The sequence below is a fragment of the Papaver somniferum genome, chromosome 1 (genome assembly GCF_003573695.1).
Source record: "Papaver somniferum cultivar HN1 chromosome 1, ASM357369v1, whole genome shotgun sequence".
Taxonomy (NCBI): Eukaryota; Viridiplantae; Streptophyta; class Magnoliopsida; order Ranunculales; family Papaveraceae; genus Papaver; species Papaver somniferum.
In genome coordinates this window covers 51,369,722-51,383,936 of record NC_039358.1, presented here as the reverse complement: position 1 = coordinate 51,383,936, position 14,215 = coordinate 51,369,722, and the positions used below count along the sequence as shown (strand labels likewise).

The window sequence follows — 14,215 nt, the reverse complement described above, 5'->3', positions numbered from 1 at the left end:
TATTGTCATTTATTATTTCTCATCGGGCAGCATTCTGCCTGAGTAAATAATCACGCACAACGATAAATTTTGGGCAACTATTTACAAGGTTGTTTTGACCAAAGCATGATTTGAAATTTTAACCATGTTTACCATAAAAATGAAAAGAGTTTAACAAGAGTGGTCGACAATATGGCGAGTATGCACGTAAAAAATCAATCGAAGCAAAAAAGGGTAAAAAATAAATAAATACCAACTTGAAAATCTTATACAATACGTTATTTTTCCAAACCCCGCCACCATTTCCAAAACCTCATGACGAAACAATACATCTAATAATGCACAAAGGAGAAAAAGAAAATAAATCTAATATATTTTACACGTCTATAATTGTTCTATATTAGGATTCCATATCTAACTAGCTAAGGCAGACGCTCGTATCACTTAAAAATCATATGATTATGCAATCAACGAGTGAAGTTGTTCACCAACTGTTTTAAACGGCACACTAGTAGTAGTAGAAACCGAAGAAGAAGATAAAGATTGGAGCTGTCGAAAAATCAATGTCCGACGAATATCAGATAATCTACGACGAAGAGACGAAGATTCATAACGAAGCCGATCATTATCTCTACGTAAGACCTGATTAGAATGATTAATAAACGCAAATCGGTTCGCCAAATCCTGGTTCTCAATTTTCATCCGGTTCATTTGGTTCCTTAAATCTTGCAAATGTCTTTCTTTTCTCATTCTAGACCGTCTCGCTGATTCCCGGTTCGATATCATTCTTCTCTTTCTACGCTCATCAACCACTACTAACTCATTATTACTATCATTACTAGCGGGTTGGTTTGGCTCATTATCCGAACCGCTATTGTTATTGGAGGAATATATAGGATCTTGCTGCTGAGGTAGGAAAAGAGATGACATAAACTCTTGGTCTTCCCATGGTGTAAAACCACTCGCGAAATCGGCAGGTGGGATTCCATATCCGACTGATGATGTCAACATGACTTACTCTGACTATTGATGACCGGAAAACTACTTATTTAGACACTAAGAATCAAACCACAAGCTTAAAAATTAAGGAGTATGAGGGAGAGTGGAGAGGGAAACGGAAGGAACGAAGTGTAAGAGATGGCTATTTTATTGACGCTGGAAGAGGCCACTCGAAGACAATGCTGATGTTAGCACAGGGGTATTGTCATTTAGCGTAAACGAGTAAGATCTACAGATGGGATTTCTGAGAGATTTGAGTCAGGTCACACCTTTAACTTCTGGGGCTGGGGGAAAAGCATATGGGTCCGTCCACTGTTTTGATTAGCTTAATCGCGAAGATATAGATGCAATTTACAAATGGTGGGCATCACATGGACCACGTTTCTATTTAGATTGTACGGCAGTGATGATGATAGTTGTTTCCTGTAAGTTTGGGATCCGCTAAGTTTTTGACATTTGTAAAGGGTGTATTGCCAAGTTGTGGTGGTGATCGGGTGGAAGAGCACTTACGGTGAGCAGGGTGTCTTATTATAGGTCGACGATAAAGAAGAAGAAGAAGAAGGTAGTACAGTTTTCAGATTCGCATCAAGATCTCAACTCAATATAGCACTCACTTTGCGCACTATACTCATGCATGCACTGACTGTCTGACATTACAATCCCTGGTTGAGAATTTACAGTTCTCTGATGAAGAGTTTGCACAAGGAAGGAAGGCTATTCATTTTCTTCTTCGATTCTTCTTCTCATTGTCGACAACATTTACGTACATAGGACATAGCTATTTTCCATTAACTTTCTTTTTTCACTGTTTTTCCTTTATTATTATCTGCTTTTTCATCCTTTATGCTTTTAAACTTTGCTTTTTCTTCTCTGTATAGCATATTCAGGGATTACATACACTGTTTGAGCTCGGTGTACAAGTGACATCCAACATTAGTGCATGCTGCTTTATTATATATAGCTAGGGTAACATTTTTTTTTTTTTTTTGTTATCAGATAATATAGTCAATCTTACCAGCAGCTTCTCCAGTGTGATGGTAAATCCGGATAAGTCAATTGTTCCACTTATATGCACACAGGAGTTATTTTAAATTTTTATCACGTTTAGTGTAATAAAGAAAAGAAAGTTCTTCTTTTTTTTACCTTACCCTTGTCTAGTCTAGAATTAGCTTTTGTATGCAGTGACTTTTTCTTTTTTATTTTCTTCTTTTTGCTGATGAGATTCAGTTACTTGACTGCTAATATATTTCACTGTCTACAGCATATATATATATATATATATATATATATATATATATATATCTAACTACACATGGAGTCAATTCAAAAAGTTGGAAAAGTACGTCCACAGAGGGAAGCCACAACAGCATATAGAACAAGAGGGTTGTTGTGGTCGCATGCCGAATTCACGAGGATAATGCTATGCACTGCTCCTACACTCCTCTTCTTGGATGCTCTTGATTCCCTCTCGTCTGATCTCTTCACAAACAAGTACTGAGTTGCCTTAAAGAAAAACAAAAAGTACTCGCCAAAAATACTCATTGGTTGGATTTAAAGACGAAATGGGGGTAATAGTGGTCACGCAGTTAAGGACCATGTGTGTCAGACCCATCTCATGCTATAAGACCTAACCTAACCTACGCAGAGATATCTCAATCTCAATTCCATGCACGTTAAGTTGGGTTAATCACCATGATGATTATCATTTATTAAGCTCGTGTTGTATTTGGTTGCAATGGAGGTCTCGGTTCATAATTATTTATGAATCAGCTTTAGATGAAAAAGTCTAGTAAGAGCACAACAAGACTCCTTGGCCCAATGGATAAGGCGCTGGTCTACGAAACCAGAGACTCTGGGTTCGATCCCCAGCAGAGTCGTTTTTTTGTGCTTTCGTTATTGTTTTCTCATTTATCAATACCCGGAACTATTATTCATCATTCAAAGAAAAAAGTGCCCAAATTATTGATCCTCTGGTGGATAACGACTTTAAAAGTGGTTCAAATGACCATATTGACTTGCTTTAAACTAAAGTCGGTGAGGCCGATTCACGAGGATATTCAGATAACTTACACAACTATGCTGGATGCTAACAATAAACTTAAGTTTTACAACAACAGCAACCTATAACTGTAGAAAGATTAAAGCTAAGATCTAGACAGACTATATGATGATATATACAAGTTGTCAGTCTCTGAAGCAGTGTTGTTAGTCAAAGGCAGAAGCTCCCATGAATTCATACGAGTGTATTTGCTATGTGACCATCACATAGCAACCGGAGGGGCTTCCTGCATAAGCAATCAATATTAGTAATTTGAGAATCGTAAACGTGATAACATTGGAAACAGATATATATACAAACAAAAGAGGACTCTGGTAATAAACAGCTAATGCAGTTAATAATGCCCGAGGCAGTACCAAAGATTGTGCAGAATACAGATATGGATAAAATGATTTTGCTGCAAAATCGCTGATGTAAGCAGGATTAGTTTCATTGTCTTCTGTAAGATTTTGGTTTTATTAGTGATTTTATTTTATTTGAAACCTATAGGGCTGGTGGTGAAGATGCACTTTGAAGCTATGTCACTGGTTACAGGGTTCCAGCATCATTAGGAAAGCTGAGATGTAGTTCCAGAAGATAGACTTTATTGGTTGCTTGGTTTGAATATATTATCAGATTTATTAAAGGAAATGAAGACAGTAAGACACCTAATGTGCAAAAAAAAAGAAGGAAAAGATGACCAATAAGAATGTGGATTATGGAATTTTTTAACTGATAGTGATCAGATGTTATTGACTCAGTTGCTATGTTGATAGCACCAAACAATATTATTCCATTGGGCATCATATTTATGATTAAAAATAAGAAGGGCCCAAGAAAAAAAGCTAACTTAAACAAAGGACAAAATTATTTAACTGGTCATATCCCTAGATTATTTAGGGGTCATTTTGTCCAAAAATAAGAGGTACCACAAAGCTTGGCAGATTAAAAGAGTGGAGCTGACCTTGAACAGAAGATCATGAGCAAGATACTCCCAAGGTAAGGATATGGACATTAAGTTGCATTTGAGGGGAAGATGCTCATCATCAAACCTACTGGAGGAAGTGGCAGCGGCATAGGCTTGTTTTGCAGCAATAGATGCTGCTGAAGCTGCTTTACGAAATAGTGTACCGACATTGTCGCCGAAACTTCCTTTCGACATCCGAAGTGGTGAAGAGGGGTCGTTAACCTGGTGGGTTTGATCTACATCGCAAAACAATAATCATTTTCTTTTCGAGTTACACATTTCTCTATCGGAGACTTCAATCCTAGCATCGACTACCACATTTCACAACAGTATCCAGTGAGTTCAATACAATCCTTGAAGTGATACATATAAGCGTGGATAAAGAATGTTTGAGATATATATATTTCAAGAGCACCTATCCTTGTAATCTGATTTATGGCGCTTTTAGATGAGTTTTATGTAAATTTTAACTGACATAAAATAAGATGAATAACATTGATCTTTATGGACTAACAATAGAGTAATTAAACTAATCATAATATCATATAGTAAGTGGTTCCTAATTAGTTTAAGGAAAAAATGCTGCAGTAATTTCATAGCAGTCCTATTTTCTTAAGTAATGTATGCAGACCCCACAACAACAACAAAAAGGAAAAAAAAAGCCAAGGATGTTCATGCATCATTAGTTGATTATGATAGAAAAAAAAAATCTTTATAACCTGCAATGTCGGAAACTGCAACTTCAACTTCCCCTCGCCCTCCGGGACCTCTCATGTAAATTCTGTCTGTTTTACCAGGAGATTGACCAATCGACAGAAGGCTACCAAATCCAGATTTTCCAGCTGCATATGCAAAAAACAAAGAAGTACAAACAATAGCAGAGATTGGTCAAAATCATGAAATCTTGATACACAAAGTCCCTAGGAAAAAGAACAGAAATAGTTTTAAAAAAATGTATTGAATTTGGGTAATACAGACAATGAATTCGCTCATTGGTATGATAGATAAACTCTCAATTATGAGAAGCATTATTGCATAATTTGTGAAAATATGATAAACATCGTGTTTCTCCATAGTTTCTCAGAGCTTAAACATCTCAGAGCTTTCATAGTTTCTCCATTGCGTAAACACCGTGTTATTTGGAGTAACAATTGTGGAAGAAAATGAAACTTATTTAAATTCGATAATCAAAACAATTCCATTTAATACCCTAGGTTAGCTGACTCAAGTTCAAGCTAGATAATCTAGAAAAAAATAATAATGATAATAGTGAGATGAGGATGTATGTACCATAATATGCTTCTCTAACCATGTGATAGCTGACAAATCCTGAGAACAGAGTACGCTGCAACACAAACGCCACAATTTTAGGTGATCGACGTCATATAAGCCAATAATAAAATAAATAAAGCATCCTCACGCTTCAAAAATTGGATGTTCTTACATAAAGGCACTAATTGTCACGGTGAATTTTAACCCAATCAAAATCATTAATCTTTTCTTCTGCATCATTTCTTCCTCTTATATGCTTGGTAGCATTGATGTTTTTTTCCTAGCAAGGATCTAACCCATAGAATTAATACAAACTTTATAGGATGATGCACTTGCTGTGAAGAGCAAATACCGCACCTTCGCATCTTTATTGCAATATGTAATGATATTCATCTTGAGAAAAAAATTAAGAAGCAAGAAATGACTCTACCATATAATTTTAGAGAAAATAGTGTTTTACTATGCATGTTGTAGAGTAACCAAATAGTGGTTTACTATGCACGTTGTAGAGTAACCAAAATATGGAGAGAGTTCTCCAACCTATGCCACATGAATCCCGACAGATTTGGGCAAACAAAATAAGAAGCAGGACAAATAGTAATCAAAGATGAACCAAAACCTTTGGAATAACGCCTCTCCCTGAACCAATGTCACTACTCAAGGGAGATTTGTCACTACCGGTGCCACTATCCACTGCCTTGTCAGCGGGAAATGCTGCCCCGTCATGTGCATTGAGAAGTACGCAGTAGCAATGATCCATTTCTGTCAATACCTGTATAGTAACACGTGAAAATGTGTATCAGTTCCATTGAAACAGATCCTAGGCTCCAAATCAGTTGGAATATTCAGATAAACATAACCTCTATAAATTAAATGGTTGAAATGTTTCAAGGAGACATTAAGTCAGGATGATAAGTATATGACCTTCTCCACCAATTCACCCGTATCTAAAAGAGAAATCCCACTTTGACATTATGTTCATATTGTTTGCAGTCTGAATATTCTTCAATGCAAAAAGAACCATTAAAATCCCAAGGGATGCTAAAATGGTATGACATCCAGATGAGATTGACAATATTGTGAAGAAGCACTCTGAAGGTCTCTGACGAGTTTAGGTAAATAACTAAAAGAAGTCCCAAGAGCTTCAGGGAACTCTTCTCTAATATTTAAATACGAGAATGATCGAGAATAATGGAGATTGACTTAGTATGATGCATTTCTGCGTTCACTGTGTTACAAATTTAAAAACAGGCTTTGATACAACCTGAAATGGGTATGGGCGTCTAGCACAGTCACAAAAAATGCAAGGCCCGCTGTAACTAATAATTACGACTGTCCAACCTCTTAACGTATATAGGACAACAAACAAATCCTTGTAAAAGACATATCAAGTCCCAGTTGTATCTTAACACGTGCAACAGACTGTCCCACCTCTTATCTTGCATTCATATCTTTTACTTAGCTTCTATGCTTCATAATTATGACTGCCATGATAGGTTTTGTAGAAAGTAAAAAAGAGCTTAACAGAAAAATTAACAATTCATTCAGCATCCACAACCACTACACCAGCAAACCATATACATGAATGCAATTCCAAAATTAAACAGCACAATCTAAAAGACGTCAATACACTAAACGATGTATCATAAACCTACTTACCACTGCACCGAAGGTGGAATCGAAATCATCAATAGCAAAACAAATATCTGGATATGCAGAACTAGTTTCCACTTCCTGCAAACACATGGGTGAAAAGTAGAGCTTACAAATGAATTGAAATAGTATAAAATGTAATACGTTAAACTAATTGAAAGATAACTGACCTTCTTTGAGTCCAAATGAATATTGACTCGACTTGCAGATGCATAGACAGTTTTCACAACCTGTTACAAATGGAACAATTGGAAATGTAAGCATATCACACCAAAAAACTTAGACTGATATGTCGCTATGCTTAGGTCATCTGGCTAGATGGAGGAATCTCGAAAAGAAGAAAAAAAAAAAGATGCTTCAACATCACAAGATGAAACTATATATCTATCTGCTTACAGCTAAGTTTAGCTTGCTAAGCGGATGACATAGTGAAACCTAAAAGAGATGGTTCCCTAGCTCTTTAGGCTGAAAAAAAAGATGAGTTAATTCTGAATAAAGTGGTCGGTGAAAAAAGAAACATCTTTGGATCATATAGAACATATCAACAGACTTACCAATAAGAAAATGCAGGACACGTCTGTTAAATCACAGAACTGCAAGAAATCCTTTTTCTTAGTTCAATTTATTTGCAGTTGTCTTGTTGCTTATACTTTTTTTACTTTCTAGTTGAGATAATTAAGTCACGTGCAATGAAAAGTTGTGGCAGTTTGCACCTACCTGGTCTGGTCTACATAAGTCCTATCTAAAGTTGTTTTCCCATATGTGCTCTTAAAATTGTTCAACATGTTTTAATGAGGTAAGAGCTCCCTAGAATCAATTTAGGCTTTAACCTCTCTAGGGTCTATAAATATATTGATTGAAATGTGCAAATCACAAATATTCCCTTTCTAATCCTACACTAGCGCCAACTTTACGTTCTTATTGACAAGTTTGTGGGAAAGACAAAAACAAAAAGAACTTCTTAAAAGGCAATTAACTTCAAAGGCTATATTCAACAAAAACGCCATTATTTAAGTGACCTTTCGAAAGAGTTGTGGTGGAAGCTTTGAACCTTATATATAGGAGATAATTTTGTTTCAGCATCATTTTGATGACCCCGGAGATCTTGAATACTGAAACACATCCACATATAACGTTAAAAGTTGAACAAGAAAAGTAGAAAACAGCAGGTCCAGATCAGAGATACTGATGAAGTTAATTTATAACTAAACAGAAATGAGAGACGAGACTATCCTTTGTGGCAATGAAGAGGTTAATTTATAACTACAACTAGAAACAACCGATGAACGTCTAATGTTTAGGTCTACTAAGAAATTATAGTTGTAAAGCGATACCTGCAAATAGCAACTGTTACGGTGTAGGAAGTATGAGCTATTAAGTTCAAATAAAAGGATCGCCTCCAGTCCACATCTGCAGAATTTGGACCAACAACTGTTTCCATCTAATAGACATGAAGAAAATATATAATTACTACCTAGAAAGATAGAACTCCATCTGAAAAATGAATTAGGCTTATTATTCTGATGTGATGAGATAGTATTGATGGTATTGCAATCATAGATGCAAAGCTTGATGACATTTGATCTCTGGTGTCAGGTAAAATATATCACTATCCATAATATCCTAATAATGTGTGCGTGGATTCATCAACTGCCTTTCAGTTTTAGGTATCAAACCACTGTTCTTCCTCTATCTTGTTGTTAAACGACCGGTCAATAAACTGATTTGAGGCCAATAATAACTATCTAGCTAGACATATTCACAACAATTCATAAATGGAAGGAGAAAAGACCAAAGCTTGAAGCCGTCATATTTACCTTAGATGCCCACCTACGCACAAAATAGGGAGGTTCTCCTTCCATATGGTCATTAAATCCATATCCATGCAGATTCTGGAACACCATAACTCACCATAAGAAGTAGGTTCCCAAGATTATTTGGCAATGTGAAGTAGAAAATTTTAAAACACACATAAAGACGAAGTTAATAAGAAGTTAGACTTCCAGGACAGTACCATTTTCCTCACGAAGAATATGAGATCATCCTCTTGACGGCCCCTTGATTCCCTACCACGAATGAAATACACATCCAGGATGCCTTTCCAGAAGTTCAAGTCCATTTCGACATCAGAAGGATCCTTTTCATCATCATCTATTTTCACCAACATATTTGAATGCTTCTTTACCATACTCAACAATTCATGCCTGCCAAAGAAGTGAAGAACCATTCATTTATATTAAACTCATTAAAAATGTTCATTCATGTATACATTTTCCATCAAGCATGATCTACCCATTCCAAGAAATCAGATTCCAAAAACCTATTATCACTTAAAAGTTTATGCTAGATAACCACGTTAAGAATGTACAACTACAAAGGGGTTCTGGTATAAAGGTCAATTATATCAACACGAAGCAAATCAACTTAAGCATTAGCACTTTCGCACATCTCGTTAAAAATGTATAATCAAACCTAATAGTATTGAAATTCTTTTGCTGGTAGACATAGACACATTCATAGACTGATAGACACATTTCTTTCAGTCTCTTATCGGCCAGCGGAGGCCCTCTTGTGGTGACTAAAAGGGCTTCATGTCAGTCACAGAAAACTTTCCCCTGAGCAAGAAGTAACCCCAATTTCACGACAATTTCTTCCAATTCACTGCATTGTTACTACTCAAACCATACTTTTTTATTTTCATTCCTACAAATTACACCCTAAAATTTTACTTGAAATTGAATCAAAACATTAAATTTTAGTCAGCTAGGATTAACAGATCAAAATGAACAAAATTTCATCAATTCAGCAATCAAAAAGCCCCTAATTTCGACTAAAAAAACATGCATCTACCTGGATGGCGTATCTTCTTCTCCATCACCGAGCATTGTGTAGTTCCTTTACAACACCAAATTAGACTTTCAATTCGAAGAACCTTAAAAATCCGGCGAGATTTGTTGTGTTGATGATGACAACCGCATGAGAGGAGTAATAGAGTTGACGAGTTAACGACAGAGAAGGAGATAGGGGCGGGGTAATGAAGTGACGGGTGTTGGCGTTTAACTGAACCTCTCTAACCAAAACGATAAAAAGTCACACGTTTATTGTCGACAGGTACCACCAACTCCAACTACCGGTTTATCTCGGAAATTTGAAACAGAAGAGGCGTGTAATTGGTGATCGAAAACATTTAATACCATGTTTGGATACCAGAAGCACAAACAGAAACATTTTGTTTGATCCCAGAAATCATTCTGTAATTTTGCATCCAGACTAACTTCTTATAAAAAGTTACTTCTAGATGTATCCAAACGTGTTATAAAGATGGGACAAAAAACACCATCAACGAGTAGCAGTGCTCTACCGCACGAGTTTGCTAGATAGCTTCGCGTTCAAGTGGCTTCTAAGACGTTCGATTAGGTATGTCCCAACCTTGAGTCCTTTGAGGTCCGTGATGGGTCCTAGATTGAATGCGAATAACCAGTGGGAGAGCGATACCTCGTGAAGAAAGTATGTCATTAAGAGCGTGGTTTCTTTAAAAAAAATATATAAAAAGTTTGATCCAACTGTTTATTTGATGATCCAACGTCTTAGAAGCTGCTTTTGCGGGAAGCCCGTAAAATCGTGCGTTATATCATTTATCAACAGAAAATAGGACAAAGGCAGAACATGATGCGGCCCTTATCCAAAACTTCGCAAAACGATCGAGTCTTCGGTGGGAAAGGGTGTCACATCTAATCTCGTATTTTTCCTAGCCATTGTTGGTGATACTCACAGGCCAAAGCTCATAAGTAGGTTATATGGTAGGTCGGGGTTGCAGAGTCCGAAGCAACACACATTAGACGATGTTGGTTGCACATGCTAATAAGCAAGTACGCGTAAAAAGTTGATCTATCTCGCCGGAAAAATCTCTTGTTTTCTATAGTAAAATTTCTTAGGAAAAATGGTTTTAAGTTAGTTATGAATTTTTTTATGAGAAATATCGTGATTCATGATAAATAATTCGTTACTTGTTCAGGTTGGTTTACTGCTTTTGACGTGAAAACTTATGAACCATTTGATACATTCATTGGAAGTTTTTCGAAATAGATTTAATCACTTTTGACATGAAAACATATTTGCTAGAAAATTTCAAATTCCTTTGGATCATCCTAAATTTTGACGACATTACTTTCGGTGACACTTTTTCAGGTAGGAAGAGGAAGCAGGGAAACTATTATATTATGATGATATTGTTTGGCATGTATGGGAAAATACAATACACTTAATAGTTTTTCATGAGAAGAGGGTAGAGTTTAACTTCTTTCTTTTGGGGAAAAAAAAGAGCTCTAACCGAAATAAGGAGAGACATCAAATTGTTTTTTTTTACGAATGGTTAGGAATTTTTATAATAATTCAGTTGACCAAACTGCAAATCAATGAGAAATATATCAAAGTTTAACATTGAAAATATTTAACTCTTTTCTTGGATTCTCCTTGGCCTAATCCAATGAGAGGAGCATAAAGAGTTTTTCAGATGATCCCCTATTATTCGTCAAGTTACTATTTGATATATTATACATGTAGGCATGTAAGCTTCGAAAATGCTATTTATCCCGCAAATAACAACTGCTCGACATCCAACATGACAGGTTAACATGTGTGGAGAAAAAATTTGTTTTGCTTTTTATACACGTCATCGATAATCTCCATTAGTTGTGATTCTTTTCAAACAAAACAATCAAGAGAAAAAAAAGATGATTTGTAGGAAATATGTGATAGATCGGATTAACTCAACCCAAAAGAATATAAAAACAAAAACAAAAGCAAAAAAGATCGGTTTGACTCATCGTACTCTTAATGTTAAAAGCATCAAAACCCCATGTTCCTTCTAAACTTGATCATTAGATTGATGACAAACCCTTATATTTGTTAATTAATCAAGTCTTGTAGTTCTGTTTGTGCAAATTTTTTTGTAAGAGTGAAAAGAGTGATTTTCTTAACAAAATAAGATTTTGTTTCTCCATTCCCACTTTGATAAAAGAGAATTTGAATATGTATGTTGAATAAATGATAAGGAACAAAAAGATTCCTGTAAACTAAAAGTTTGATAATGATGAAACAAGAACCAAAACAAGTAACACAAAAGTAAAAGGTAATGGAAATTTTTTATTCTTCTCCCAATTTCAGATTTTGCATGAAGGCCTTGAACACTTAATCCCCAAATTCAACATTTTCTTCTGGACTTCCTATTTCTATTTATTTTGTTTGACGTGGACAAGTAATTAGTATATGAATGTTTCTGCCACATTAGTTGCCATGTAATATCAGCTGTCAATCAACTGGCATTGCGTGGATCACCTAGCAGGACTATATAAGCACCACTAACTTTGATATTTAACAACAAAATAAAAACAAATAAATAAGGTAAAATTCAGGATTCAAAGTTATATGCAATCCCCTTTATTAGAGAATTACTTGGTTGAACTTACCAAACGTTGGTATGTCAAGTTTGGTTGTCATATTATAGTTTCAAACTCAAAACTGCTTGATCTGATTACTAGAGTTAACTTCGTTAGGTTAGACTAGGAACATAGAAATGTTGAGACTCTCTCTTGTTACTCAAGAACCTGAAGACGTTTCGGCATCAACGAACACACAATCCTTCAGTTCGAGATTAGTGATAACCAACTTGAATTGTTCCACTTCTATCTTTGTTTTTTCAAGTCAGTATTTATTGAAAACATGACATACAAAATAAAGTTTGTTTGCTTGTCTCTGGTATCAGTGACTTGGGAATTATACTATCATTAAAGTGTCAAGGAAAGATATACTAGTTGTTTTTACAACTTAAGTATATGGAGTTACGAAGTATAGTTTATCTATGGACTTTGTGAACTGACATAATACTAATTGGTAACTTGTTATTATTTAGTGTAACGAACTTTCAGAATGATTTCAAACCTTGGGATTAAATATGAAAGAATATCATAAACATGATCTAAGGAAGTATACTTACAAGTAGTCAAAATAAAATTCAAAACTGATCTCAATTTTATGACCGATCTCTGGTAAGGACCAACCCCTTGTGACAAGGATTGATCCCTGCCCGATCTTGTTTGAAGTTTAATTCATAATTACATTTTCGATATGTTTGGTGATCTTCGGTTTGTACAAACATCGAGATATACATGGATTGGACTGGAATGTTGATATAATGCCGATATAGTGATTAGAACATGTGCTAAACTTTTAAGGAGATATCTCAAAACCGATATTCGAAAATATATTCCTACCACATCCCAGAGGTTTTCAAATCTCTAGTTGTTATGTTAGTAAAATATATGTATGCATGCTAGCTAATATTAGTTGTCAACTAAGAGTGATTTTGATATATTGGTTGGCATACAATTTGAATTTGTCACAAACAAAAAATATATATTTATTCCATATCTTAACGATTTTCGGATTTGGTAACTCTTTTCTTCCAAGAAAGCATTGGTCATAACACTATAAGTAATGAAACTTGTATTCTTATATCGTAATGTTCAAGTATTTTCCTTTGATACTCAAGGAAAGATCTTGAAACCGAAATATTCAATATCTTTTGGATATTCGAATTTACGTGCTTACCATATTCCAGAGGTATGCATATCTCTAATTACTATATTAGTAAAGTATATGAATGTATGTTAGCTAATTTTTAGTTGTCAACTAAGAGTGATTTCGGTTTATTAGTTGGAACACAGTTGGTATTTGTCAAATTCGAAAATAACATTCATTGCATATCTTTGGGAATTTTCGAAATTGATTATACCTTGTTTTTCAAACAAGCCTTGGTCATAACACTACAAATAGTGGAGCTTGTATTCTTACAAACTTATCCCTTGACACACTGCCTAACCGTTTGTGTGAAAAGATAACTCGTCGATAGAAGAGAGTAATCTAATTAGGTGAAATATCTTGTGTTGCCTTCATTTAAAGTCTTTTTTGGATTGAAAATATTTTAGTAGTAACGTTGGTGGGTAACTAAATCGTATTGTTTTTTTAGTTTTCGATTATTGATTTGCTTGATTAACTATATAGTTATCCTTGATAATCAATTTTTTTTATTACATGATCCTTCTCTTCTGATATAAGGCCACTCAAGTTTGTTTGAGGATTGACTATTACAGATATAGTGATTCAAGATCTGTAGATAGAACTTTTTACCGATCAACACCTATCAGACTCCATTTTATGTGTGCTTGATCATTAGTAGGAATCAAGTTGTTGGTGTAGCGGTTTACTCTGAAGATTGAGGATTGAAGACTTTTCTTTGTGGTATTCTG

General features: G+C 35.1%; 2 protein-coding genes and 1 non-coding gene across 3 annotated transcripts; 1 reads left to right on the top strand and 2 right to left on the bottom strand.

Annotated features, from left to right (window-relative positions):
* Positions 1–263: 263 nt before the first annotated feature.
* Positions 264–1,580, bottom strand: LOC113328901 (basic leucine zipper 4-like). The gene has a single exon (XM_026575894.1). It carries the CDS (start codon positions 988–990, stop codon positions 439–441), a length of 552 nt encoding a protein of 183 aa, XP_026431679.1. The 5' UTR covers positions 991–1,580; the 3' UTR covers positions 264–438.
* Positions 1,581–2,782: 1,202 nt separating this feature from the next.
* Positions 2,783–2,855, top strand: TRNAR-ACG. The gene has a single exon. It is a non-coding gene; the product is annotated as a tRNA-Arg (tRNA).
* A 30-nt stretch (positions 2,856–2,885) lies between these two features.
* LOC113286458 (uncharacterized protein KIAA0930 homolog) lies at positions 2,886–9,973 on the bottom strand. The gene is made up of 12 exons (XM_026535081.1): positions 9,759–9,973; positions 8,923–9,112; positions 8,726–8,800; positions 8,243–8,349; positions 7,960–8,020; positions 7,079–7,138; positions 6,915–6,989; positions 5,875–6,027; positions 5,274–5,328; positions 4,703–4,825; positions 3,981–4,219; positions 2,886–3,263 (listed from the first exon to the last, which is right to left on the bottom strand). Exons 1-12 carry the CDS (start codon positions 9,791–9,793, stop codon positions 3,240–3,242), a joined length of 1,197 nt encoding a protein of 398 aa, XP_026390866.1. The 5' UTR covers positions 9,794–9,973; the 3' UTR covers positions 2,886–3,239.
* Positions 9,974–14,215: the final 4,242 nt, after the last annotated feature.

Bases quoted from the DNA above. Each gene is read 5' to 3' on its own strand.
- LOC113328901 (XM_026575894.1), bottom strand. From the start codon at position 990: ATGTTGACATCATCAGTCGGATATGGAATCCCACCTGCCGATTTCGCG.
- LOC113286458 (XM_026535081.1), bottom strand. From the start codon at position 9,793: ATGCTCGGTGATGGAGAAGAAGATACGCCATCCAG. The intron at 5,329-5,874 runs GTTTTGGTTCAT...TTTGTGTTGCAG, and splicing joins GGAGAGGCGTTATTCCAAAG to CGTACTCTGTTCTCAGGATT. The intron at 4,826-5,273 runs GTACATACATCC...TTGCATATGCAG, and splicing joins GGTTAGAGAAGCATATTATG to CTGGAAAATCTGGATTTGGT.